Source organism: Odontesthes bonariensis, chromosome 13, assembly GCF_027942865.1.
Source record: "Odontesthes bonariensis isolate fOdoBon6 chromosome 13, fOdoBon6.hap1, whole genome shotgun sequence".
Classification (NCBI taxonomy): Eukaryota; Metazoa; Chordata; class Actinopteri; order Atheriniformes; family Atherinopsidae; genus Odontesthes; species Odontesthes bonariensis.
In genome coordinates, this window is record NC_134518.1 from 13,789,484 (window position 1) to 13,811,639 (window position 22,156).

At 42.0% G+C, this 22,156-nt stretch overlaps 2 protein-coding genes across 3 annotated transcripts; both read left to right on the forward strand.

Annotated features, from left to right (window-relative positions):
• The first annotated feature begins 293 nt into the window (after positions 1–293).
• Positions 294–18,504, forward strand: sh3tc2 (SH3 domain and tetratricopeptide repeats 2). Of its 2 annotated transcripts, XM_075481043.1 has the most exons (23): positions 294–542; positions 4,513–4,623; positions 5,759–5,857; positions 6,961–7,086; positions 7,697–7,824; positions 8,198–8,303; positions 8,473–8,616; positions 9,647–9,845; positions 10,042–10,115; positions 10,285–10,480; positions 10,727–10,863; positions 11,074–11,124; positions 11,229–11,533; positions 12,093–12,287; positions 12,421–13,281; positions 13,390–13,610; positions 13,727–13,893; positions 14,735–14,912; positions 15,012–15,162; positions 16,426–16,548; positions 16,720–16,870; positions 16,984–17,180; positions 17,339–18,504. In XM_075481043.1, exons 2-23 carry the CDS (start codon positions 4,599–4,601, stop codon positions 18,143–18,145), a joined length of 4,641 nt encoding a protein of 1,546 aa, XP_075337158.1. In that variant the 5' UTR covers positions 294–542; positions 4,513–4,598; the 3' UTR covers positions 18,146–18,504. The 2 variants fall into 2 exon arrangements, with proteins under 2 accessions (XP_075337158.1, XP_075337159.1); XM_075481044.1 differs by lacking the exon at positions 4,513–4,623.
• Positions 18,297–21,293, forward strand: LOC142397144 (uncharacterized). Its single transcript, XM_075480486.1, has 7 exons — positions 18,297–18,380; positions 19,280–19,417; positions 19,514–19,585; positions 19,689–19,807; positions 19,938–19,998; positions 20,104–20,198; positions 20,309–21,293. The coding sequence occupies exons 2-7, from the start codon at positions 19,373–19,375 to the stop codon at positions 21,291–21,293; spliced, it is 1,377 nt and encodes a 458-aa protein (XP_075336601.1). The 5' UTR covers positions 18,297–18,380; positions 19,280–19,372.
• The last annotated feature ends 863 nt before the right edge of the window (positions 21,294–22,156 follow it).

Consider the following 22,156-nt stretch of genomic DNA (forward strand, 5'->3'; position numbering starts at 1 on the left):
CTGTATGTTACTGTGTTTTAGCTTCTCTAAATGGAAAGAGGTACTTCACAACACATGCCAGTGTTTTGTAGCTGTAAAAAGTTAAACTGTATTTATAATATGATTGACCTTTCACTGGTTGAGTACTGTTGGCTCACAGGTGTCCAGATTTTGACAGGGAGGCGTACTGTATGCATGTGTGTGTGCACGAGTGCAAGGGGGAGGTGAACAAGAGAAGGGAGGCCGTACTATCGTCCCAAAAAAATGATGGGAGGAGTTACAGCTAAAAACTTCCTCAGTCAGTGACATGCTGTCTTTGATAGTCCCCGAAGCACATACTCCAACAAACTCTCACTGACTCACTCACTCTTTCCCTTTTTGCTCTCCTGTGCTTTTGACAGCAGAGGATGACAGCAGTTTTGGCAGCTGTCATGGCATGCAGATCACCAGTTATATGGTGAAAAAGACGCATACATACACTTGGAGGGACACAGAGGTACAGAGACATTGAACCAAGCACCAGAGGAATGAATTGAGAAAGGAAAACTGGCAGTAACACAGAGGTAAGAGATTCCTTTTCTGTAAGAGTTTTCTAAAACTTGCTTCGTTTCAGCCAACGCAGCTGCACTTTGTACTTTGCCACAAAGCCGTAAAGCTGCTGTGAATCCACAGTATGTTCGAAGTAAGCTGTGATTGTCAAGTAGTGATTTTAGTTGCCTGTTCTTTTCACCAGTGTTATTGATTATTTGTAAAAGTTTCCAAGGTCTCCCAAAGACCAGTGTTACACAGTTCACGATGAAAGAATGTCAGGTCAAGAAGATAAAGCTGATCTCTACACAAAGATGTATGAAATCTCAGCTTTATTTCAGAAATGTTTGTTTCAGAGTAACAGATTATGCTGTGTTTCAGTCTGGGAATCTCCCTGCAGGGACTTCTGTCTCAGACACACAGGCATGTGAGTGAGCAAATAGGGGGCTAATCTAAACTTAGAGCCCGTAACTCTCATCTCATGTTACTCTCTGCTTACTGCTGCTCCACATATTCTAAATCCACCGACCCATGTTGTGCACACATGTTCGGACACATTCAAACAACAGCATTTAAACATTGCAGCTAGTGCTGACACCATATGTTTCCAATTAGGTTGAGTGCCATTGTCACGGACTGCCGAGTGTCAAAATTGTAGCCCAGGCTTTTTATGTGGCTTCAGACTATGTGGAGACTATCGGGTCATCTATGGTGTGTGGTCATTAGACACGACAAGCCCATCATTAAAGCCAGTACTCTGTGCGCTCATGTGCATTGTTTGTCAGAGACTGCAGAAGAGCCATTCTCCAGAAGAGGAAGGGTTTAAACTGTGCAGCTGCCAGGGAACAATAGTTAGATCCTCAGGTGTTCTGGAACGAGGATATCGAAACTCGCAGAGCATCATTATATGGAGGATTGCATTGTTTTATAGACAGTCTCTAAACGTTTTAAAGTGGTTGTTACTGCAGAGAGCGACTGACCCTTGTGCAGCTTTTGGTGCAAACAAAGGCCTGCACATGTGACTAACATATCGGCCTTGAGACATCTGTGTTTATTAGATTAGACATCTGTCTCACCACGAGAGGCAAGCATAGGAGTCTGAAGAGTGTCAGGATATGCCCCGACACGCCTTCTGCCTGTTTACAGCTTTCCGCCTCACAAGATACAAACGCAAAGATTCAGCAATGACCAATCAGCCGCCACATAAACAAGATAAAGGGACTGATGTCAGACGAGATTGTTAGACTCCTGGCCTCCAGTATGCTAATTTATAGGAAGAAACTTTCTGCATTTGGTTTCAATGATTGGAAATCACATGCCGTAACAGCTGACAGCTGAAGTCGTGTACACAATGTGAAGTACAGTATCCATACAAAAGGCAACTTCAACTTCTTTTCTTACAAATAATCAATCAAATATTTGGCGTTATCACTCATTAATGGTGAGAAGCTGGAAATTCAGACTGTGAATTCGGAAAGATGTGTGCATTCATATTCCAGACAGAAACTAATGAAAATGATAAATCCAAGGTGTTTTTACAGCTTGGCACAATTTAACAGATTGAGGTGTGTAGATGTGGATCTAAGTACAAACAAATAAGTTCAAATTTGTTCATAGATGGTAGTAGCTTTTGTGTAACTCATATAAATAGAATAGAATTTTTGCTATTTGGCATCTTAAGAAACTGAACTGTAGATTGGTACAATAAGCAGTAAAGTCTGAGTGAAGCAGAAATAAATCTACGTTCTGCTTAGATGTGAAATCACAAATGCACACTGCAAATATTTGACATTTTGGGCAGATTCCAGCTTTGGACTATGAACATTGACCTCCATTGCAGTGCTTCTATTTCGCTCCTCACAAAATGAATTTTGCTGTCGTAATTCTTTGTCAGTTTTTTTCAGCAGCATGAGTACCGCAAATCTCGCATCCAGAGAAGATGCGTTTTCCATGACAGGCTGAACAGTTACATTGCCGGTTGTCAGATACACAGTTCAATGGCATCATGACTCATCAGAGCCTAATGCAATGTACATTGATAAGCCATATATGAAATCACAGCATTAGAAGTGGGTTTGGCTTTTGCCAGCCATCTGTACTAACCTTCACTGCATCGTGGAGCCCTGCATTATTCGGTTTTCCCCATGTTTCAGATTTGTGTCCCATTCTTGGAATGTTGCCTGTACTGCGGAATTTTCTGACTGATTTTTGACTTGCCTTTTTCATCAAAGCTGTGGATTAGTGGGCTTTCACTGTGTCTGCCTTTCTGTCCTGCATTTGGATACTCTCTTTTTTGACTCATAAGACAAGTAAATAATCTAGTGTTAGCTTAATTAGCCAAATCGATGTTTGCCTCAAGTAAAAAGGGAGACCAACAATATTAACACCATAAGATGTCAAAGGGATATGTCTTTGATCTTTTAATATTTTTAATATAATTGAGAAATTGCTTTTTTTTTCTCCTTAAGAGGAGCTGTATGAAGTTTCCAGTGTGTTGCCTGCAGTAGATGGCACGTCACAGCACTCTCAGTTCGGATTATAAGGGAAGAATTCTGATTGAAAAGCTAAGAGTTATTTGACTGCTATTTGACCACTGTGCCTGTCCCAATATACAAAAAGATGCAAAAAGTTGGGGCATGTGAGATGTTCTGAGCATGGGCAAAGCGCTTGGGCCCATTTAGGTCTAACTGAGCATATACATGAAGGAGTAATTCAGTCTCCAACTGCATAACTTGAGATTGTTTGTCCGGCTTTGAGAGGTTTGAGTTTACACAACTTCAGTCGGATTAACATGCTCATGCATTTTAAAGTCAGATATGGCAGAACTAACTAAATGTGTTTTTATTTCTGGTGTCATCAAAACATCATGTATTGCAGCTTTAAATAAATGGAAAGATTTGTTTGTCAGTCGGCTGCTATATGTTTTAATATTTAGTTAAACACGAACACTCTGTAAAATGTAAGTCAGATTCCGAAATATCCAAATGAAGAAAAAACCACCCTGCTCTCAATGTGTCATGAACTTTGTTGCAATTACAACTTTCAAACTAGAGGTCCCCGTCTACACTTGCACAATTCATTAAAGAGAACATCATCATATTTAGGCGCTTTTTCAAAATCAGTTCCAAAGATAATTTAAAGAAATCTCTACCCTGAATGAAGTCATTATTGTATTATTGGCTATTTCCTTCTCAGATGGTAATGGGTCACACGAGGTCAATAATTTTGCAGTTGACATGGCAGCACATTTTGTAGCGTACGCTTAATTTCTTTAATGTCTACATCACAAATAAGAACAGTCAGAACCTGTGTTACCTTCCTCTCTATGCAATCTCTGAACCTGTGTATGTGCCACCAGGCAACTCTCACCCCCACTTTGCTGTGACCTTGTAGTCTGTCTCTCTGTGGCATTGCCTTACAGCGGGTCAGCAATACATTATCCCAGCAACACGCACAAAAGGCACTCACATTGTCTTTGTGACACACATTCTGTGCATAGTTTTCACTGGCACACACAAACAGAAGACACATAGGGAAATTCTCACTGAGGCCTGCCCCCCCACACACTCATACCAATTGCAGAGAGTGCTTTGTGCATTCACTGACTGGCTGGGCAGCTACTGAGCAGAGGGAGAGAGACTGGTGGGAGGGGGAAGATGGAGACAGAAATATTACAAAGACAAGCAGACCCAAGCAGACAGAGAAAAAGAAGAGATAAGGCTTGCAGGGGGACAGTGCAGACTTATCCTGCTAACACAAAGTGGTAGAAAGATAGAGTTAGCAGGGCAGGAAAGGGACTACAGAAAAAGGAAGGGAACCAGAGGTTGTGCAACATAGAGGAAGAGAGTGAGTTGCTGTTAAAAAGGCTGAGGGAAACTGATGGGATGGCATTGATCTCTGGGAGCTGCCGACTCTTGGGCCAGATGGCGTCTTGTTGCTGCAGACCACTCCTCAACTCCTCCTGTTGTCGACCGCTCATCAAAGTCTGCCTTTCCTCCTTCACAGGTCGGTCCCAGCCCGCTCTCTGTGCTCTACTGTCATGAGTTGGACTGCTGCATTCAGATAGGCAGGAACATAGGTCTATATACAACATGGGTAACACACTTAGCCAAGAAGGTAAAAAGAGCATGGTGTGATCCTGCAGTGTAGCAGCATGACTCTGCTTGTGTTGACTCAAGCAGTCCTGTTGGTGCTAACTGTGCTCTGATGGAAAGAATAGCCTGTTGTCCTCTTTGGCATAATGTCATGTAGCATATTGTCTTGCTCCCCATTGTCTTGTTGTGAATGCTTTGCATCAGGATAATAATTCCTCTATTGTGTTTTTTGCACTGACAAAGCATGTTAAAAACAAAAGAAGTTAGTTCTTTGTTAGTATGTAGTTAACAGTTTTTCCTTTTTGTCTTATGGTGTGACCATACTGACATGACAGTGTGCTCTGAGGAGTCAGACGCAGGGCTGCTGAAGGTTCTTCTGTCAGTGCAGCTGTGTATGTGTGTACCGGACCCGCGTGTGCTCAGTGCCACTGTATCCCCTGATGACTACTCAAACTAACCAACAGCTCAAACTCGTCGTTTCCAGAATAAATGGCTGAATCAGTCCCCCTTTCATTATAACACTCTCCCTGTCCAGAAACATGTTTCCTTTAAACTGATAACTTTTTTTGAGAAATACCCCTGTTTGCTGTCTTGCCTTGATGAGAAGTAGTATGTGTAGTAAAGCTACAGCCGGGAGACAATTAGTTTGGCTCAGTTAAAAACTGGGAACAGCTAGATTGAAAACAAGTACTAAAAGGGCGGCTTAAGCTCAACACATCTTGAGTCACCAATGAAAAGCTTTTTTGAACACATGCAATAGCTTTAGATGGTAAATGCTTGCTAACCCCTCCATAACACATTAATGAGCTTTGGAGGTGATGAAAAGCAGATTTTGTATAATTTGGACTGTGCCAGGCTTAATATTTCCTTTCCATTCTTTCAAGATAAGCTGAGCTAAGTGGCTGCTGGCTGTAGCTTCGTGTTCAGTGTACACATGTAGGAGTGGTGGCATTAAGAAAACAGATATGCATGTTTCCCCATATGTCAGTTCTTTATGAGTCATTGGTTTGAAATTTAAATATGAGCAAAAATCTCTAAAGACCTTATTGTTAGTTTATTGATTTACAGACTTACACAGATTTGAAGGCATTTGATTTATTTTCTTTCCTTCTTTTTTTTTTTTAGTGTTGACTTTTGACCTTTGTCTGTTTTTACAGACATCTCTCCCGCTGAGCTGGATGCTCTTTGGAGGGAACCACCATATACTTTTGGGGGAACAAATGAACACTTTTCAGGAAATGACATAATGACTCAAGGTACAGTAGTTATGGAGCAGATACAACCTGATAGTCTGAACCATTCTATTGATTATAATAAAGCCCTGTATTAGTTTGGAGTACAAGCAACTCATGAGTTTCATGTGAGACAGAGCGGTGCTGCTTTCCCTCTGGCCACAAACTGAGGAAGTGTTTGGGATATCCTCCCTGCACAATGGAACAAACCAGGGGAAGCCCGTCACCACGTTATAATAAAAAATATATATACTGTAGCCAGCTATCATGTGTGCATCAATCGTGTTTATGTTTCGAAAGTGCTAAAATGCTGCTTAAGTGCTGTGAGAAAGAGTTAAAAGTAACGGATAAAGCTGTCATTGATAAATGATTGGAATAGCAAAGGGCAAATGATGTATAAATAGAATATCAGCAAGTCCTTTCATCAAAACAACCAAATAGGTCATTTGTACATTTGTACATACTCTCAAATAAGACCCATAGGGTGTTGTCTGAACCGATGCCCCTGCATGCGCTTGGAGGGAATTTGCGACTCAGATGAGCGAACATCTTCTCAAGAAGGGGGATGAATGGTGAGATTATGTGCACCGCTTTTAACCATTGGGCGCGACTTTGACACCCAGATTTCACAAATGTTTCCCTTCTGGCTTACTCTCCATAACATGTCAATAACATGACATTACTTCGGTAAAACACCTTTGTCTCTTAGGACTCAGGACAACATTTTTTTTTCCCACATTAGTTGATGCCAGTTTGACACTTCACAAGAAGTTGCTCGCAACACCACTATAGTCTTCATAGTCTTTGAATTTACTTGTAGAACGTTATTGCTTGCATGAACCGATGAGGTAAACGCATTTCAATGATGTATTATCCTGTATCATTTGCTGTTTAGTTTTCAAGCCAGCTTTGGACTTACATTGTGATTGAAACCCGCTTAAAACAACCCAGTGATAACAGTTTTGATAAAACTGTTTCCACATACAACACACTGCAAAATTATGACTGCAGTATGCTGTTTAACCAACAATGGATTAGGTTTTGTACCTTGTGCTGTCCTTTTGGCCTTGAACCACAAAAGACCCTGCAGTTTTTTTCCCTGACTTTGCTCCTTCTTTCATGAGCAGGTGAGGAGGAGGACGGCCCAGTAGGGGAATCTGGTGAAGGAGTGGTGGAACATGACAGCTACTGGAAGAAGAAAGAGGCCTTCCTTAGAGAAAGTACTTCCTCACTGGGAGAGAAATTCTCCTCAGGTACAGTTCACAATGCTTTCAGCATAATTGTGACTGCTTGTATCTTTCAGCTGGAAGACTAGCTGTTCTATCAGTCTGTCTAAACTAGCAATAACTTATACCCAGAGGCATTTCCCATCACTATTTTTTTCATGCATACTGATGAGGAACATTCCGCCAGCTACTAATGTTTTACTCAATCAGCAATTTAGCTTCATCCATCAAGTTCCCCAAGTTCTTCCTCTGAAATGGATTTAAATGGCCGCATTGAGAGTCAAGTTAGAGGCCTAATAGCTTTGTTATTCCTCCAGGGACTCATTTGTGCTCACAAAGCATCTCTCTGAAATAAAAGCTCTCATAGAGCATCTTCAATAAACTCTTGGAAGTTTTCTCTGTCTTGCTCGTCGAGAACAAAACTCATCATCACAGTTTGATTGTATATATTTCTCTTTTATTTAGGAACTAAGAGCTGAGAAATACAACAAATTCTTTGCGCTGAATGTACAAAAATTTTGAAGGGGTCTTATCTTATTTGCTCTTTGATTTTTTTTCCCCCTCAAACACTTATCCCAGCATAAGATATAATCTAAGAAGATTATTATTGATCACACCATGCTTGCCTGTTCCATAGAAATTGTACTGTTGTTCACTGGGCGGAGGCGCTCCAGTGACCATCCTGACCGGGCCCTACAGGAGGCGCTGCGCACGCGACTCCGAGTGGTGGAGAGCAACAGCAAAGATGTCACACAACTCTTTAAAGTGAGACTTTAGAATGCAGATGTTACACACACTTTACTGCACTTTCAAATCTTTCAAAATCCTAACAAATGTATAAGATATGAGTGTTTGGGACAAATATCTGAATGTACAAATGTTGAGATGGTACAAATTAGAACTAAACATATACAAACATAATTCATGGCTCTTTTAATGCAGCTTAAGAGCACAGAAGCCATCTGAAAAGTTTTGAGAATTTTGACAAGACTGTTTAAAGGAATTGGATCAGAAATCCCACTGACTGCCTGCCTTAGTTGTATAATTGTATAGTTTTTACACCATGCAATTTTCTGTGATCGAGGCTGAAGTGAAATACATTTTAAATTAAATGTAACCTGAGATTTTGCTCCTCCAGGACTTGTCTGCACGTCTGGTCTCTGTCCATGCTGAGAGGGACAGCTTCGTGCTCACATTCAAGACTGTGGAGGAGATCTGGAAGTTTTCAACTTACCTTTCATTAGGTAGGATTAATGTAGAATCCTTCTGGATGACGCTGGAGTTTCTGTGTTCTACTCTCTTGCCATTTATTCTCATCACAGTAATATATTTGGTTTACTATTGGTAATAGTAATAGTAACTTGAGTATATTAGATGTTAGTATTATCTCAGTCGGGGTTTACTGTGTCTCAGGCTATGTGGCTCGTTGCTTGGAGAACTTCCTGTGCGATCAATCGATCTGGTTGGACCCAGAGCTGCTCAGTGACTTGGAGATCAATGTGAAGGTGGACGAGGAACATCTGGCTACTCTCTACTTGGGACTGCTACTACAAGAGGGTTAGTGGCGTTGCAGACTCATTACATTAAAATATATCATAAATATTTTGTAAATACGTTCAACACAAGACAAAAAGTGACAACAGGACAATGAAAAGCGGTACTCAAATGATTTTTCAAAAATCAAATACAGTCAGGAAATCTTAGATTGAAATGTTTTGGTAGATAAGCCTGTGCTTCACTCTTGACTCTTTTTCTGTCTATATTTTACAGTTCTCAACGTTCCAAAAATTAAAATGAGACATTATTTCCATTTTCACAGAAATCTAAAAATATTTAAAGGAGTAACACTCAAAGGAATACTGAATCTAATTATGTATTAACTGACAACAGTTGCTGTTTGACCCCACTATTTTTAATTAATTTCTTACAGACCCCAATTAACACCGAAAGACCTTTATTAAAGAGACTGCAGCCCATACATTTAGGGGCAGCACAGTGGTGAACTTAGTGGTTTGCACTTTCTCCACCCAGCAAGAAGCTTCCTGGATTTATTGCATGAGGTGTTTTTGAGTGGAGTTTGTATCTGCCTGTGTTTCCTTCAGGTTTTGCTTGTCTCTATGTTAGTCTTGTGCTAGACTGGCGACACTTGCCTATTGCCCTGTGACTGCTAGAATAGGCTCCTGCCTTACAAAAATCCTCACCAGGATAAACAGGAATCTTCACTTCATAAAAAAATAACAATTCCCCCACTTTCTCCATGAATGCATATTGATTCCCCCTTCCTGGTATATGCAGATATCACTACTTTCCCCCAGACAAAATACTTCACGGAACATATAATAGGACTGCAGTGCTGGCAAATAATGTTGAAAATTACATTTACTTAATAGGGCGGGGCGGTGGACATAAAACATCCATCGTCCATCATTTGCCAGTGACTGAATGAGTTCACAGTAACTGCACAAAGGCAGCTGTGCTAATCCTAAAACTGGGACTTTTATAAAAACCAAAAACACTGACTGAAAACTATTTGTGCATCTAGAATTATACAGTTATACTTTTCTTGTTGCTGTCTGTCTCAATTCAGGATCCTTCTTTGCAAAGGCACTGTTAACTGGTGAGCACGATGAGGTGGAAGATGAACAGCTGTCCTTCAAAAAGAATGACCTGCTGATGGTGAGGGACACGGGGCAGGACAACATGTGGGAGGGCACCATGCTCTCCATGGGGAACCATGGCCTGGTGCCAGTCAACGCCATGCAGCCGCTGCCCTACCCCTTCTATCAGTGAGTTGCTATAAAAGCTCCTTATATGATCCACCTCAGTAATCAATCCATTGATGTTACACTGTGTGCTTTAGCATTATTATCACATTATCTTGTTGAAACTTTTGGCTGAATGAACAGAATAGCACTTACAGGTAGTGGATGTTTTAAACAGTAGTCAGCAAGTTTGGTTAAAGCGTCCTTCCTGTTTGGTCAGGTGGTTCCTGAGGAAGTATCCAGGCCATGCTGGATGCTCGCCAGTAGAAAAGGAACTGTTTGAACATCCTATCGGTAAAGCTATTCTGCATATAATCTAACTGTTCATATGCAAAACACGCATTATAAAGATGGAACACACATCACGACCACTATAAATGTCAGTCTGATAATTATACACCAAAGTACCTATAACTCCTCATCTCTAATGCCCCTGTTTTGTTTTCCTCATCTAATCCCTCAGTGACAGGCTCATGTGTGGCAGTTGTTGACTACAGTCCATCAGGCCCAGATGAGCTCCAACTGAGCCAAGGGGACATTGTTGAGATTCAGGGTCTGCTGCTCCGAGGCTTGGGTGTTTTCATAGGAAGACACACTTCCACAGGACGCACTGGCTTTGTACACAAGGCTCACGTCAAGTCTGAGAACACCATGCCCCTGTAAGAAGTTCCCTTTTTTATTTAGTTACATCATCCAAGCCTCAACTGGTCCGTTACAATGTGTGCCACTTACTCTTTAAAACCCTTTATCTCAGTCACACCCACGTAAATAGCATCTTGTTTATACTCTTTTTTTTTTTTTTATGAAATCCCATTTAATGTGTCTGCAGTCTGGACAGGGTGGAGTGGGCAATAAGACAGTGAGATAGCTGAAATTATAATGCTGCCATTGCTTCTTTCTCACAGAGACGGACAATTGGTTTTTCTCACCGAGGAGGAGAAGGCCAGCCTGGCTCAAGTTAACCCATGTAGCTCTGAGCCAAGTGACAGCAGCCTGCTGGAAAGACTCTTCTCTTCTGACATCAGCTCTGTGTACAGGCTAGGTAAAGAAATGACTGGGCTGATCAAGAGATATTGCCCTTTTTTTGTCAGTTAGAGAAAAGGGAGAGGTCTTACCGAAGAGGTAGAACTGAAATGTGGGTCACTTTTGTTTTCTTAAATCGTGTTTGTGATTAATTCAGGGAAAAATAGTTTCCATCTCTACTCCCATCTGGTAAACTAGGCTTAAATTGATTTACCTTGTGTGTTTCCAGACAGGCTGGATGAGACTGATTTCATGTACATCCGAAATCGGCCAAAACATGGTAATGTTCTGTAAGAGAATGTTGTATTCTAACAGTTTTAGAGATCAGATTTTAAGCCACTTATCTATCATGCACAAATACAATTTCATGTGTTTACTTCACAGATCATAAGGTTCTTACAAGTGCCCGTCAGAGTGTCATGTCAGAGAAAAGTGGAGGGACTCCACCATACCAGTCCTCTCCTCGTGCCTCTGTCTCTCACTCCTCTCCTCGTGTGTCCCTCTACCAATCTCACAATCCTCTGCCACGAGAGGGAGAGCACTTATCCTTCACTCTGGAGGACACATTCAGGGAACTGGACGAATTCCAGGAGGATCCACCGCTCTTCTTGGAAGAGAACAGCTGGGACGGGGATGAGTCTGAGCTCAGTGACCCGACACTGACTCTGCTCAACCATGAACACTTCCAGGTCAGTGGAATTAGTTTATTCATTCACTTGTTTTTTTTTTTTTTTAACAGGCCCAAAAGGCACTGTAGCAAAGGTTGTTCTTCTAGAGTGCGCAATTGTTGAATTTCAATATTTGGACCTCTGAGAATGATTATTTTTCTTACAAAAGTCCTAGAGAAGTCATCATTATTCAAAGAACAGATCTCATCCACAAACCTTTGTCTGACTTTACCAAGCATGTTGATACTGAACACATTAGATGTGGATGGTGACCTATCTCTCAAATGTTTGTGTGCTTAATGTACCAGGATTCAGAATTAGAATTAATTAATTTTCTACAGAACAAAAAAATAATGGGAACACATGCACTTATATAGCGATATCTGGTCTCAAGCTTGGCCGGGATCTTTCTGTGTGCGCACCTGTGTGCTTCGGCTCACTCCCACAGTCCAAAAACATGGGTGATGGGTGTAGGAGTATCTGTGTCTCTGTGTTGGCCCAGTGATGGACTGGCAACCTGCACCCTGTCTCGACTAGTTATTACATAACCTACCATTTTTTGTTTGTTGTGTCTTACCAGGAGGACTTCCTTCCTTTGTACGACTTGCAGTATTCCTTCTTGTGGGTGACTTTCATCGGTAAGACCGAGGACGAGCTGTCAGGATACCTAGAGTGTGTCAGAGAGTGTGCCAAGAGAATGGGTTTGCACTGGGCTCATCGACGTGCATGCTTTCTGCTGGGCAGGCTTTGTGCCAGGAAGATGAAGTTCTCCCAGGTAAGTGCCATAGCTTAAGGATAAAAACAAAGGTTAAGATACTTTAAACAAACACTGCTTTATATAGTGAAACCAAAAGTAATTATAGTTGGTGAGGTGATTTTATGTTTGGTCTCTTGTCTCCTCTCCTCAGGCACGTGTATACTTTGAGGAGGCTTTGAGCGTTTGCGTTGACAGTTTCTCAGACACTCCACTCCTCGTGGCTCTCTTCACTAACCTCACTGCCGTCTACCTGAAACAGCGTATGGCCGACAAACTGCCCCAGACTCTGGAGAAGGCCAGTGCCCTGCTGCTCTGTCTTCCCTGTCACACTTTCACGTCCACGGATGAATTTGAGCTGCTGACGCTGCTCCTAAGGAGATCAGTGGTGATGGGGGACAAACACTTAGAGTCTCGCGTCTGTTACCTCATCTCCAGTCTCTTCCTGCATCTCAGGAAGACTGATGACGCCCTTCCCTTTGTCGAGCGACTCCAGTTCCTCTCGGTGTCTTTCTCTGCAGTCGACGGGGGGGCTATAGCACCTTTGGACCTCAACTGGCTCTTGAGCTGGCTCTATCATCGTAAATACATGCCTTACTTAGCACTGGCCTCTTTGAGCCTGGACTCTAGACAAGACCACTCACTCAACGATGCCTTCCAGAGGATTGAGCTGTTTATCAAAAACTCTGTTCGTCTGAACCCTTGCTGGAAGGAAGGAACTTCCCTACTCCATGCTCAGATTGTGGTTTACTTGCAGCAAGCCCTGGCTATAGCTGAACAGGGGGATGACATAAAGACTCAGAGGGACCTGTGTTTGGGCTTGGCCTCAGTTTACCAGCAATATGGTGCACTTGATAAGGCAGTGCGCTGTGCGCAAAAAGCTGTGGAGACAGGAGGGCACATCAACGAGGAGGATGGCTTTGAGGCTTCTGTGCTGCTTGGATGGCTGTTGGTGTTGACAGGCCAGGCTGAGAAGGCCCAGAGTATCCTACAACCACTGCTAACATCACTGCAGGTACAAGCAATAATAATAAACAAAGAGCGAAAGGCACAACTTTTGTATAGCAGTTTTTCTTTTCCAGATGAGTTTATCTAATGGGTATCTGTGTAAATCTCTCTGCAGAGCACAGACAGTCCCACACAGCGAGGTGTGATCCATAACCTCTTGGCTTTGTGTCTGAGACATCAGGATCGTGTCCGAGAAGCAGGATGGCATTTCCATTCAGCTCTGGTCATTTCCAGAGAGAGTGGAAACCAGAGGAATCAGGCTCTGGCATTGGCCAACCTGGGCTGCCTGGCACTGGATGTGGGAGCTTCCTCAATGGCAGAGCGCTTCTTGGTCAGGTCAGATATTTGTCTCTTTTTTTTTTTCATAAAGCTTATGCAGAGGAGTTCTGTGCGAAAACATAGAGTTACCAAATTGGTATTCATATACTTAGTAATCATTTTGTCTTGACTAGATCCCTGTGCCTCTTTCTGGAGCTCTGGGAGAGCCCGACAGATGAAGAGCATGTTCAAACCTACCTTTGGCTCGGGCGGAGCTACAAGGACAGAGGGAGGAGCCATGACATCAGGACATGTTATGAAATGGGACTTCTAATTGCGCTACATGCCAGAAACTTGCACAGTAAGTATGTGTTCAACCAGTAACTGTCACGTTTATGTAGCGAGCAAAGGAGAACCCAAAAGCACGACAATGAGGCAGGCGGTTATAAAGGGAAGATCCGTTTATTCAATCCAAAACACAGTCCAGGTCACAACCAAACGATCCGAGGCAGGCAAACAAATCCGATAGGGGGCAGGCAGGTATCCGTAATCCAGGAAAACAGTCAGGGTCCAAACCAGGCGATCAGAGTGGCTAACAAATCCGACAAGGGGCAGGCAGGAATCAGGAATCCAGGAAAACAGTCAGGGTCCAAACCAGGCGATCAGAGTGGCTAACAAATCCGACAAGGGGCAGGCAGGAATCAGGAATCCAGGAGAGGCAGAACTAGATCAGAACAAGTAGACAGGACTGGAAAACGCTGGATAGCTTGGCGACGAACAACACAAGACAATCTGGCAGGGAACAAGTGAAAGGTGATGAGTATATATGCACTGAGGACCTAATGAGCAAATAGACTGCAGGTGAGGAGATGGACAGGAAACCTAGGTGAGGGAAATTAGTAATTAGCATGGCTGGATCTGAAATGACAGGAGAGTTAGTGAAGTGAAAAATAAAAATAGATCAAGAATTAGTGTAACTACGTTACAGTAACAATGTGGAGATATAACTTATTGTAACTGAACATAACATAAAATCAAGCATGAATTCGTGTAGCTTTCAATCTGTCTAGATTACCATCTGCTGTTCGTTACAAAACCAAAATGTTGATGTTAGACGGTAAACGCCAGGTTCCGCTCACATCTAAAATTGAATTTGTCTTGTTTTAGGACCAACAGGTTGCTTTTTTCTGCTCTTCTCACAGGTCAGATGGTGGTGGCCAAGGTGCTAAGTAGGCTGTATTCTGACATGCTGCTTTATGGTCAGAGCATTGTCTACTATGAGCACTGTGTCTCAGTGTCCAGAGAGCTTAAAGACAAGAGACTGGAGGGAGAATATCTGGAAATCCTCAGCAGCCTCTACCTCTCACTCAACACCGAAAAGTGATTCCTTTGCGCCTCCTTGCCACTTACTAGACTCTCCATCTAAAAATGAATGTTTTATTCATAATTTCTTTCTTCTTTTTACATCACATGGTGCAGATCCTCTCGTAAGTCTCTTGACTACACCAAGCAAAGCCTTAGGATCTCTATTGATCTGGGCAAGAGAGAGGAAGAGTCAGAGACCTGGCTACAGGTGGGACGCATCTATTACCTCATCCAGGAGGACGAGCTGGCTGACATGTACTTGCAGGTGAGGAGGAAGTAGGATATCAAATTATGGAGAGGAGGTTCTCCTTTTCATATTCTCGTTCCACCATTTGGTCTTTCATAAAACTGGCATGCAGAGAATGTCTGTGCTCCACATTCCTGCGCAGCAAAAACAGTGACCTCGCCAACAGCAGTGCTCCTCGCAGGTTAGTGAGTGCACGAGGCTCTGGAGTAATTCAATTTAGTTCATCAGTCCAGCAGTTCAACATCCAGAGTGCAGAGTGCTCCTTCTCAATGACATGTCCAGGATTACATCATATGTTGTTAACAAGCACTAAAATACCTTTGTCTTCACTATTACATGTTTTACTGCAATCCTTGTCTGATGTACTTTGTCTGAGTCTGAAAGTTGGATTAGAAGTGTCAGAATCATTCCTTTAGCCAGTTGTCTGTGTAACAAATAATAACGCTGTCCTGATAATTCTGCTGTGTCCTTGTCAGGACTCCAGGCTTGCTCATCCCACAGCCAGTAATCTCACTTTTCCCATGTGGATCAAGGAAATAAAAACTCTTTAAACTTCCTCATCCTTTCTCCCCACGTTGTTCCTGAGAAGCATCTGAGGGCACCTTATTCCAGTCATTACTTTGGCGTTGGAAAGCTCAATCAACTGCCCCTACTTGCAAACAACTCTCCTACTGGCATCATTATTTTTTTATTATGTTAAAAAAGACCCAAAATTAGCAACACCATCCAAACCAAGTTGTAAAAGTCAGTGTTTGAACTAAAAAAAACATGTGTATATTAGAAAATCTCAAGAAGATACAAAGAAAGGTTCAAAATGTCCAGAGCTACCACAGCATGTCCCATTCTAAGAAGCTGATTATTTCACTTGAGTTTCACTTGAAATTTTTCTTAATTTTTCTTCTTAATAAAATGCCCTATTACCTTGACAGTCACAAACATTACAAATAGGCAAATAGCGAATTGAATGTAACCAAATGATACTTTATTATTCCCTAAAGGGAAATTATTTAGTAACATAAAGAATCACTAATTGTTATCAGTCATTAGTCATTAGCAATCATAAGACGGTCATGGTGAGGAGTTATTACTGTTGGGAGGAATGATGTCTTGTACAATTATTTGTTGCAAAGGAGCTGAAGAAACCTCTGTCTGAAAACACATTGTTGACTGATCACTTGTTATGTAGAGGGTGTACAGTGTATATGATATTGTGTCCATAAAATTGATCAACTTATGGAATATACAGTCAGAATTGCGTAACAATGAGATTTATATTGACAGGCAGCAGTGAAGACAGCCCTGAGGATGAATGACCCTCACTTTGCTATGAGCATCTATGAGGAGGCAGGAGATGTCTACTTTAAGGGCCACAGGAACCGGGTGGCTTCACTGCCTTTTTATAGGGTAAGTGGGTGCAAAAATGATAAACTTCATGTGTGTCAAGAAACTATATCACAAGCCAGTATTTTCTTGTGGTATGCTTTGTTTATTAGAAGCAGGCTTTGTTTCTAATAAAAATTAAAATGTATTCTTCACACCACTGAGCTTAACAAAATGGTTAATATTTGTTCTCAGGATGGCAGTTTGCCATTTGCACGCAGTATCAAAGACATTCAGTCAGAGTTCCGTTTGTTAAGCAAACTGACAGAGCTGCTGATGAACCAAGGAGAACAGGAAGAGGCTCTACAGTATGCGACACTGGCTGTTGAGATAGCCAACAAAACAGGTACAAAACAGAATGTAGCCTGACACTTGTTATCATAGCACTCATAGTGATTATGTGAGTTCAGGTGTATTGGCCATGGTGTGCCTACTTTGTCAACTTTTTTTCTCCATCAGGAGTGCATACAAATGAGAGGACAGCCTACCACCGGCTGGCTACAGTTTACTACAGCCTGCAGCAGTACGAGATGGCAGAAAACTACTACCTGAAAACTCTGTCTCTGTGCCCGCCCGTGCTGCAACACGCCACGGAGGCACGCTACTACACCAAAGTTTACTGCAGACTGGGAAATCTTACTCTGCACAAACTGAAGGTACCAGAGTTGAACTGAATCTATCACTTTAGCAAAGAGACTACATGAAATATGTTCATGTTAGTAATGTAGTAACATCTAGAGGCTGAAACTGTAATAAATGATGATTAGATATAGAATTTTTCGATTTAGCTTTTCGTTCTGTGTTCCCTGTGCAGGATGCTTATGATGCAGTGGGCTACTTCCAGCTGGCTCTCGCAGCTGCTCTTGAGGACCAAGCTAACCCCGAGGCTCTGTATGTGGTGTACATGAAATTGGCTGAAATCCATGGCAACCACATGCCCAATTCACATTTATGCCAAGTTTACAGAGACCTAGCCCACAGTTTGAAGAGAGTTCTGGCTGGTGTGGAAAGCTCTGCTTTAGCAGAGGAAAGTGCGGATGATGTAGACACAGAGCCTGGACATTTAAGGGAAGAGAGCTTTGGTGCTGATACAGGATATAAGGAAGGTTTGGTTGAGAGAAACTGTCATTTTGATTCTTTGCCTGAAGACGAGACATTTAAAGATAACTTGTGTTCAAGAACTCATACGATCCACACAGAGTCAGGGGACAGATGTGCAGACATGAACCTTAAAGATGCTAATGGCCAAAAAGATCAAGGTCTCTGTCTACCTGATACGTACGGTCCTTTTGTGGATGTGTTTGGCTCTGAGACAGACACCATTGCAAGCCAGTCATTTAGTGACAGCATTTTAACCGAGTCCTTTGACACGGCTAAAGAGAACATCTCAGACTCCAGCTGCTCCACCGACACGTATCAGAATCCAACAGCTGGAAAAGACTCAGAGTTTGATTCCGACCCCAGCATGCCCAGTCAAATACCTGCTGATCACGCAAGTGACTGCGGAGAACAAACAGACATCAGAGACACTGATTCTGATGTTCAAGATGAACCAAATACCCCCACTAAAGAGACAGATGCTCTTGCAGAGGATACTCAGAAAGAGGCTGCTTCTGACTAGAAGGAGACAGTGAGCATCAACAGTGATGAAGTTGTAAGCGAGGACAACGCCTGAAACTACACAGACAAAATACATGTGGAGGCTTGTGGCACACACAGTGAGCATGTGGGTGTCAACACGTAGTCTCCCAGTGGCACTTTATGTTTTTCACTGACAGTTCCTCTCATCTGGTCACATGTCTGTTGACTTGCAAGCGGATTACAATGTTCCAGCCACATGGCACTTTTTATACAATGTAAGTCTGTCGATACTGTACATTTTGAATTTTACCCAAAGTGCACTATGCTTGTAATACATGTTTTGTACATTGTTGTATCTCTTTTGGATGACACAAACATTAAAAAAAAATTATTTTGGTTGCTTAGTGTTCATTTTATGTATTATCTCACGCAGATACAGGAGAAATGTGTGCATGCTCATGCCATAGAAAAAAAAAGAAACAAAAGTTAATAAACAGCTCAAAAAGAATCGACTGTATTTTGTTACCCACTGCAATTACTTGCATAAATACAGTTAAAACTAAATAAGTAATAATGAAAAGATACCACTAAGGCCAAAACTAGTGACACTAAAAGTTTTAGTCTATATTTTAATATGATATGGCATGTTGTGCTGTCAACTTTTCATATTTTTGAAATTCAGTGGCATAAGTTTGTTGTCTTTGTTGTCTTTGTTTTCTTTTTTTAAATTTTTTTATCTACAATGTATGAAGTCCGTTAAGTACTGAGTATTTCTAGCGGTGGGGCTGTGCATGTGCGACTATTTAAGAGTAAACCCCCACGGCAGTGTTTAAAGTGTGGAAAGAACATGAATGATCGTGCATTTGTTGGGTTTTTGAGCAACCATCAAGGTGTTTAACCTGTCAGTAGTTTACGGGAGGCAGCCCTAGTTATTAAAATGACTTCTTGTTGTGACCAAATGATCTTAATAGTGATACATGCCTCATGTCACAGAAGCTTCCTGAGGGTGATACAGACTTTATTTGAAAATAAACAGTATTTTAACCAAGTGTTTCCTTGGTGACACTCTGGAGGAGTTCAGTTCTGGATTGTTCAATTCTGTGACACAACAATGATAATTCTACCTCAGAATGCACACCCTCTTCACCTGAACACACTTTGTTCATTTTTGCAGGAAGATCAGCCAAGTTTGAAGAAGTCTTGAGTCTATTGTTGTGGGTTTGTTTAGCTGTTCTGTATTGTGATATACTACAGCAACAAAATATCAATGGAGTTTCTTCAAGGAAGCGGAGGAATCTACAGACCAGTCAGGGTAGATGAGAATCTTTGTTTTCACAAGATTTGAACAGTTACCCAAAGATTTTAAGATCAGGTTAAAAGGAGCAACCTTTTTTAATGTCTTTCAAAGGTGCTGTTTGATACACCCATATATGATTGCGCTCTGCAGCTCTGCTGGAATATCAGCAGTTACAAGTCTCAGGTAAGACAAACTGTTGTTTAAAGTTAAAACAAATATTAAATGTCAGGTTAATTCTGATAAACTCTAAAAATCTCCCGGCCATTTGAATTATCATTGCTTTTAGATGGCTCTGTTAGTTGAGCTTTTAAGGCTCCAGGAGAAAAACCAGATCCCATCTCGGATGACTGCTGAAGACATGATCACATTTATATTTGAGAAGAGCAAAGATACGCTGAGAGAACGGTGAGTTTCTGAGACACAAACGGACCATCTGCCTCTACACCGGGATCTGTGCTCTTGTCAGTTCAATCCGTCTCTAACAAAGTAAAGAGTAAAACTCGAAATAATACCTTTGTTTTGTTTCTGTTTGAAGCCTCTGGAAGTTGAAGCTGGACGGTTTGGATGAGGATGAGGCCAAAACTCTTCTCATGCTGGTAAGATCAGGAACCTGTGAAGACATGGCAGAAAATCATTAGATTATGCTGAATTTATTCCCCAAATGTTTTAAAACTGCACTTCAATGGGATCTCTTGTTTCAGGTGTGGGCAGTAAACATCAGCAATAAAATGAGGGACATTGAGTTTGAAGCTAAGATGCTCTTCAAGTCTCCAGAGGCCTTACCTCCCAATTTCCTGTGAGTTAAGTTCATTAAACACATTTGTTACCTGTTAAACTAAAATGTTTTCAAAGCTCTTTGATGTTCTGAGTTGAATCTAAAATCATTTGAATGAATATAACCTACAGACACCCTAAAGTCCTCAGCATTGCAAATGGCTATGCCAAGATCCTGCGAGAGACGCAGCAGGAGGCCCCTAGCTCCAAACGGCTCAGTCCACATGAAGTAGTGATGGAGGTGGTTCCCAGAGTCCTGCAGGGCCTCTGGGTTCTTCCCCCTCGCCCACTCTTAAACATGGCTTCCCAGAAGCTCAGCAAACTGTCTGTTGGCGTTACAAAGGCCACCCTGGACCAAGTCTCCAATGTTCTTACAGCTGTGGAACATCAGGCCACCTTCTCCCGCTGCATCAGGGATGACGTGGTCCTGTCTATCCTCACAGAGATAAGACAGATGTACCCTCATGACATCCCAGTGAACAGCATCAAGAACTTTGCACCAGAGCTGCTGGGTAAAATTGTTGATGTTGCAGTCGGAAAGATTTGCGGGATGTTTCAGGCCCAGAGCGCCAAAGTGCCGGTTCATCTGACACCCACTGTTGGCTCTCCAGTTCAGGAAAACATCAGCCCGGATGTTACAGAGAGGCACCCAACAGCCAGACCAAACACATTCTGTGGTGTGGCTTCACCAGCTCCACCGACATCCACTGCTGAACCAGCATCCTTTTCTGAGATTGAGGCCAAAAATGAAGGATCTGAACAGCCCAGTGTTGATGAAAACTCAAAACATGCCAGAGAACCATACTCTGTACAAATTCCAGATTCCCCTCCTCCAACTCCTCCCATTCAAGCTGTGGTCCTCACTGCAGTGGAAGGCTTGAACAGAAATGTTACTGAAACAGAGCCAACACCCTGTCCAGACATAGAATCTGGTGTCAAAGATGACTTTGCTATGGTTGTGAATTCACCAGCTCCACTGAGTTGTCCAGATGAACCTGTGACCAGAGTTATAGATGACTCAGAAATCCAGATGACTAAGAAGAAGAGAGCAATGGGCTTCTTCCGCTGGCTCGCTAAACCACTAAGTTGTTGCTTTACAGACAGTCACACAGACTGATTGTCTTATTGTATCAAATAAAACTATTTACATTTTGAAATTATATTGCACTGGTCATGTGTCAAACTGTTTTAAATTGTGTGGACTGTTTCACTTTTGTGGGAGATGTTTTCTCAATATCCAGATAAATAGATCTCATAACACTAATCCAAAATACTTTATTATAATGCGAAAATTGTGCGATTTTACTTCAGCAAAAGTTTGGAAGCGATGCACTATGGTAAAAATACCCACCATGATGTTTCAAAAGATTTCATTGTTAACTTCCCCATCCAGTAAATCCACAGCTGTACGCTGATGAGTCATTGCTTACAGTATTGTAAAATCTAATTTAATGCCGAGATTTCATGGAGAGAAGTGCAAAGAAGAACTGCAATCAAATGATTTAGGTTGTGTTACAATAAATGTGTTACACAAGTTATGAGTTCATGTGACATTTTGTTCTCACTAAGTGCAGCGTTTAGGGTCATGTCTCAAAAGCACCAGAAGAGGGCAGTAGCTTCTGGGTTTTGAGCTTTGCTGCCTTGCAAAAACCATCAGAAAGGTGATGTTTTTTCAGCCAGCGGTGAGTAGTGAAATACAAGCTGTGATCATGTTGTGCATTAGCTGCTTTTCCAAAAGAGAGGGAGGAAATTAGGTTAAAAAAAAGGAAACGAGTAAATCAGCTACCTGGTAATGGCAGCAATCCCGTCTGAGTGTCTGAAGATCATAAAGAAAAGAAAATGGCCTGCATATACCTCATCCATCTGGGCTTTCCACTGCTCAACACAAACATTGTCCAAAGGTTGCAGCACAGAAACATGCTGAACCCAGCAAAACTGCAATGACGAAAACTTGTCTTGTCTGTCTCCAACAACCAGTCA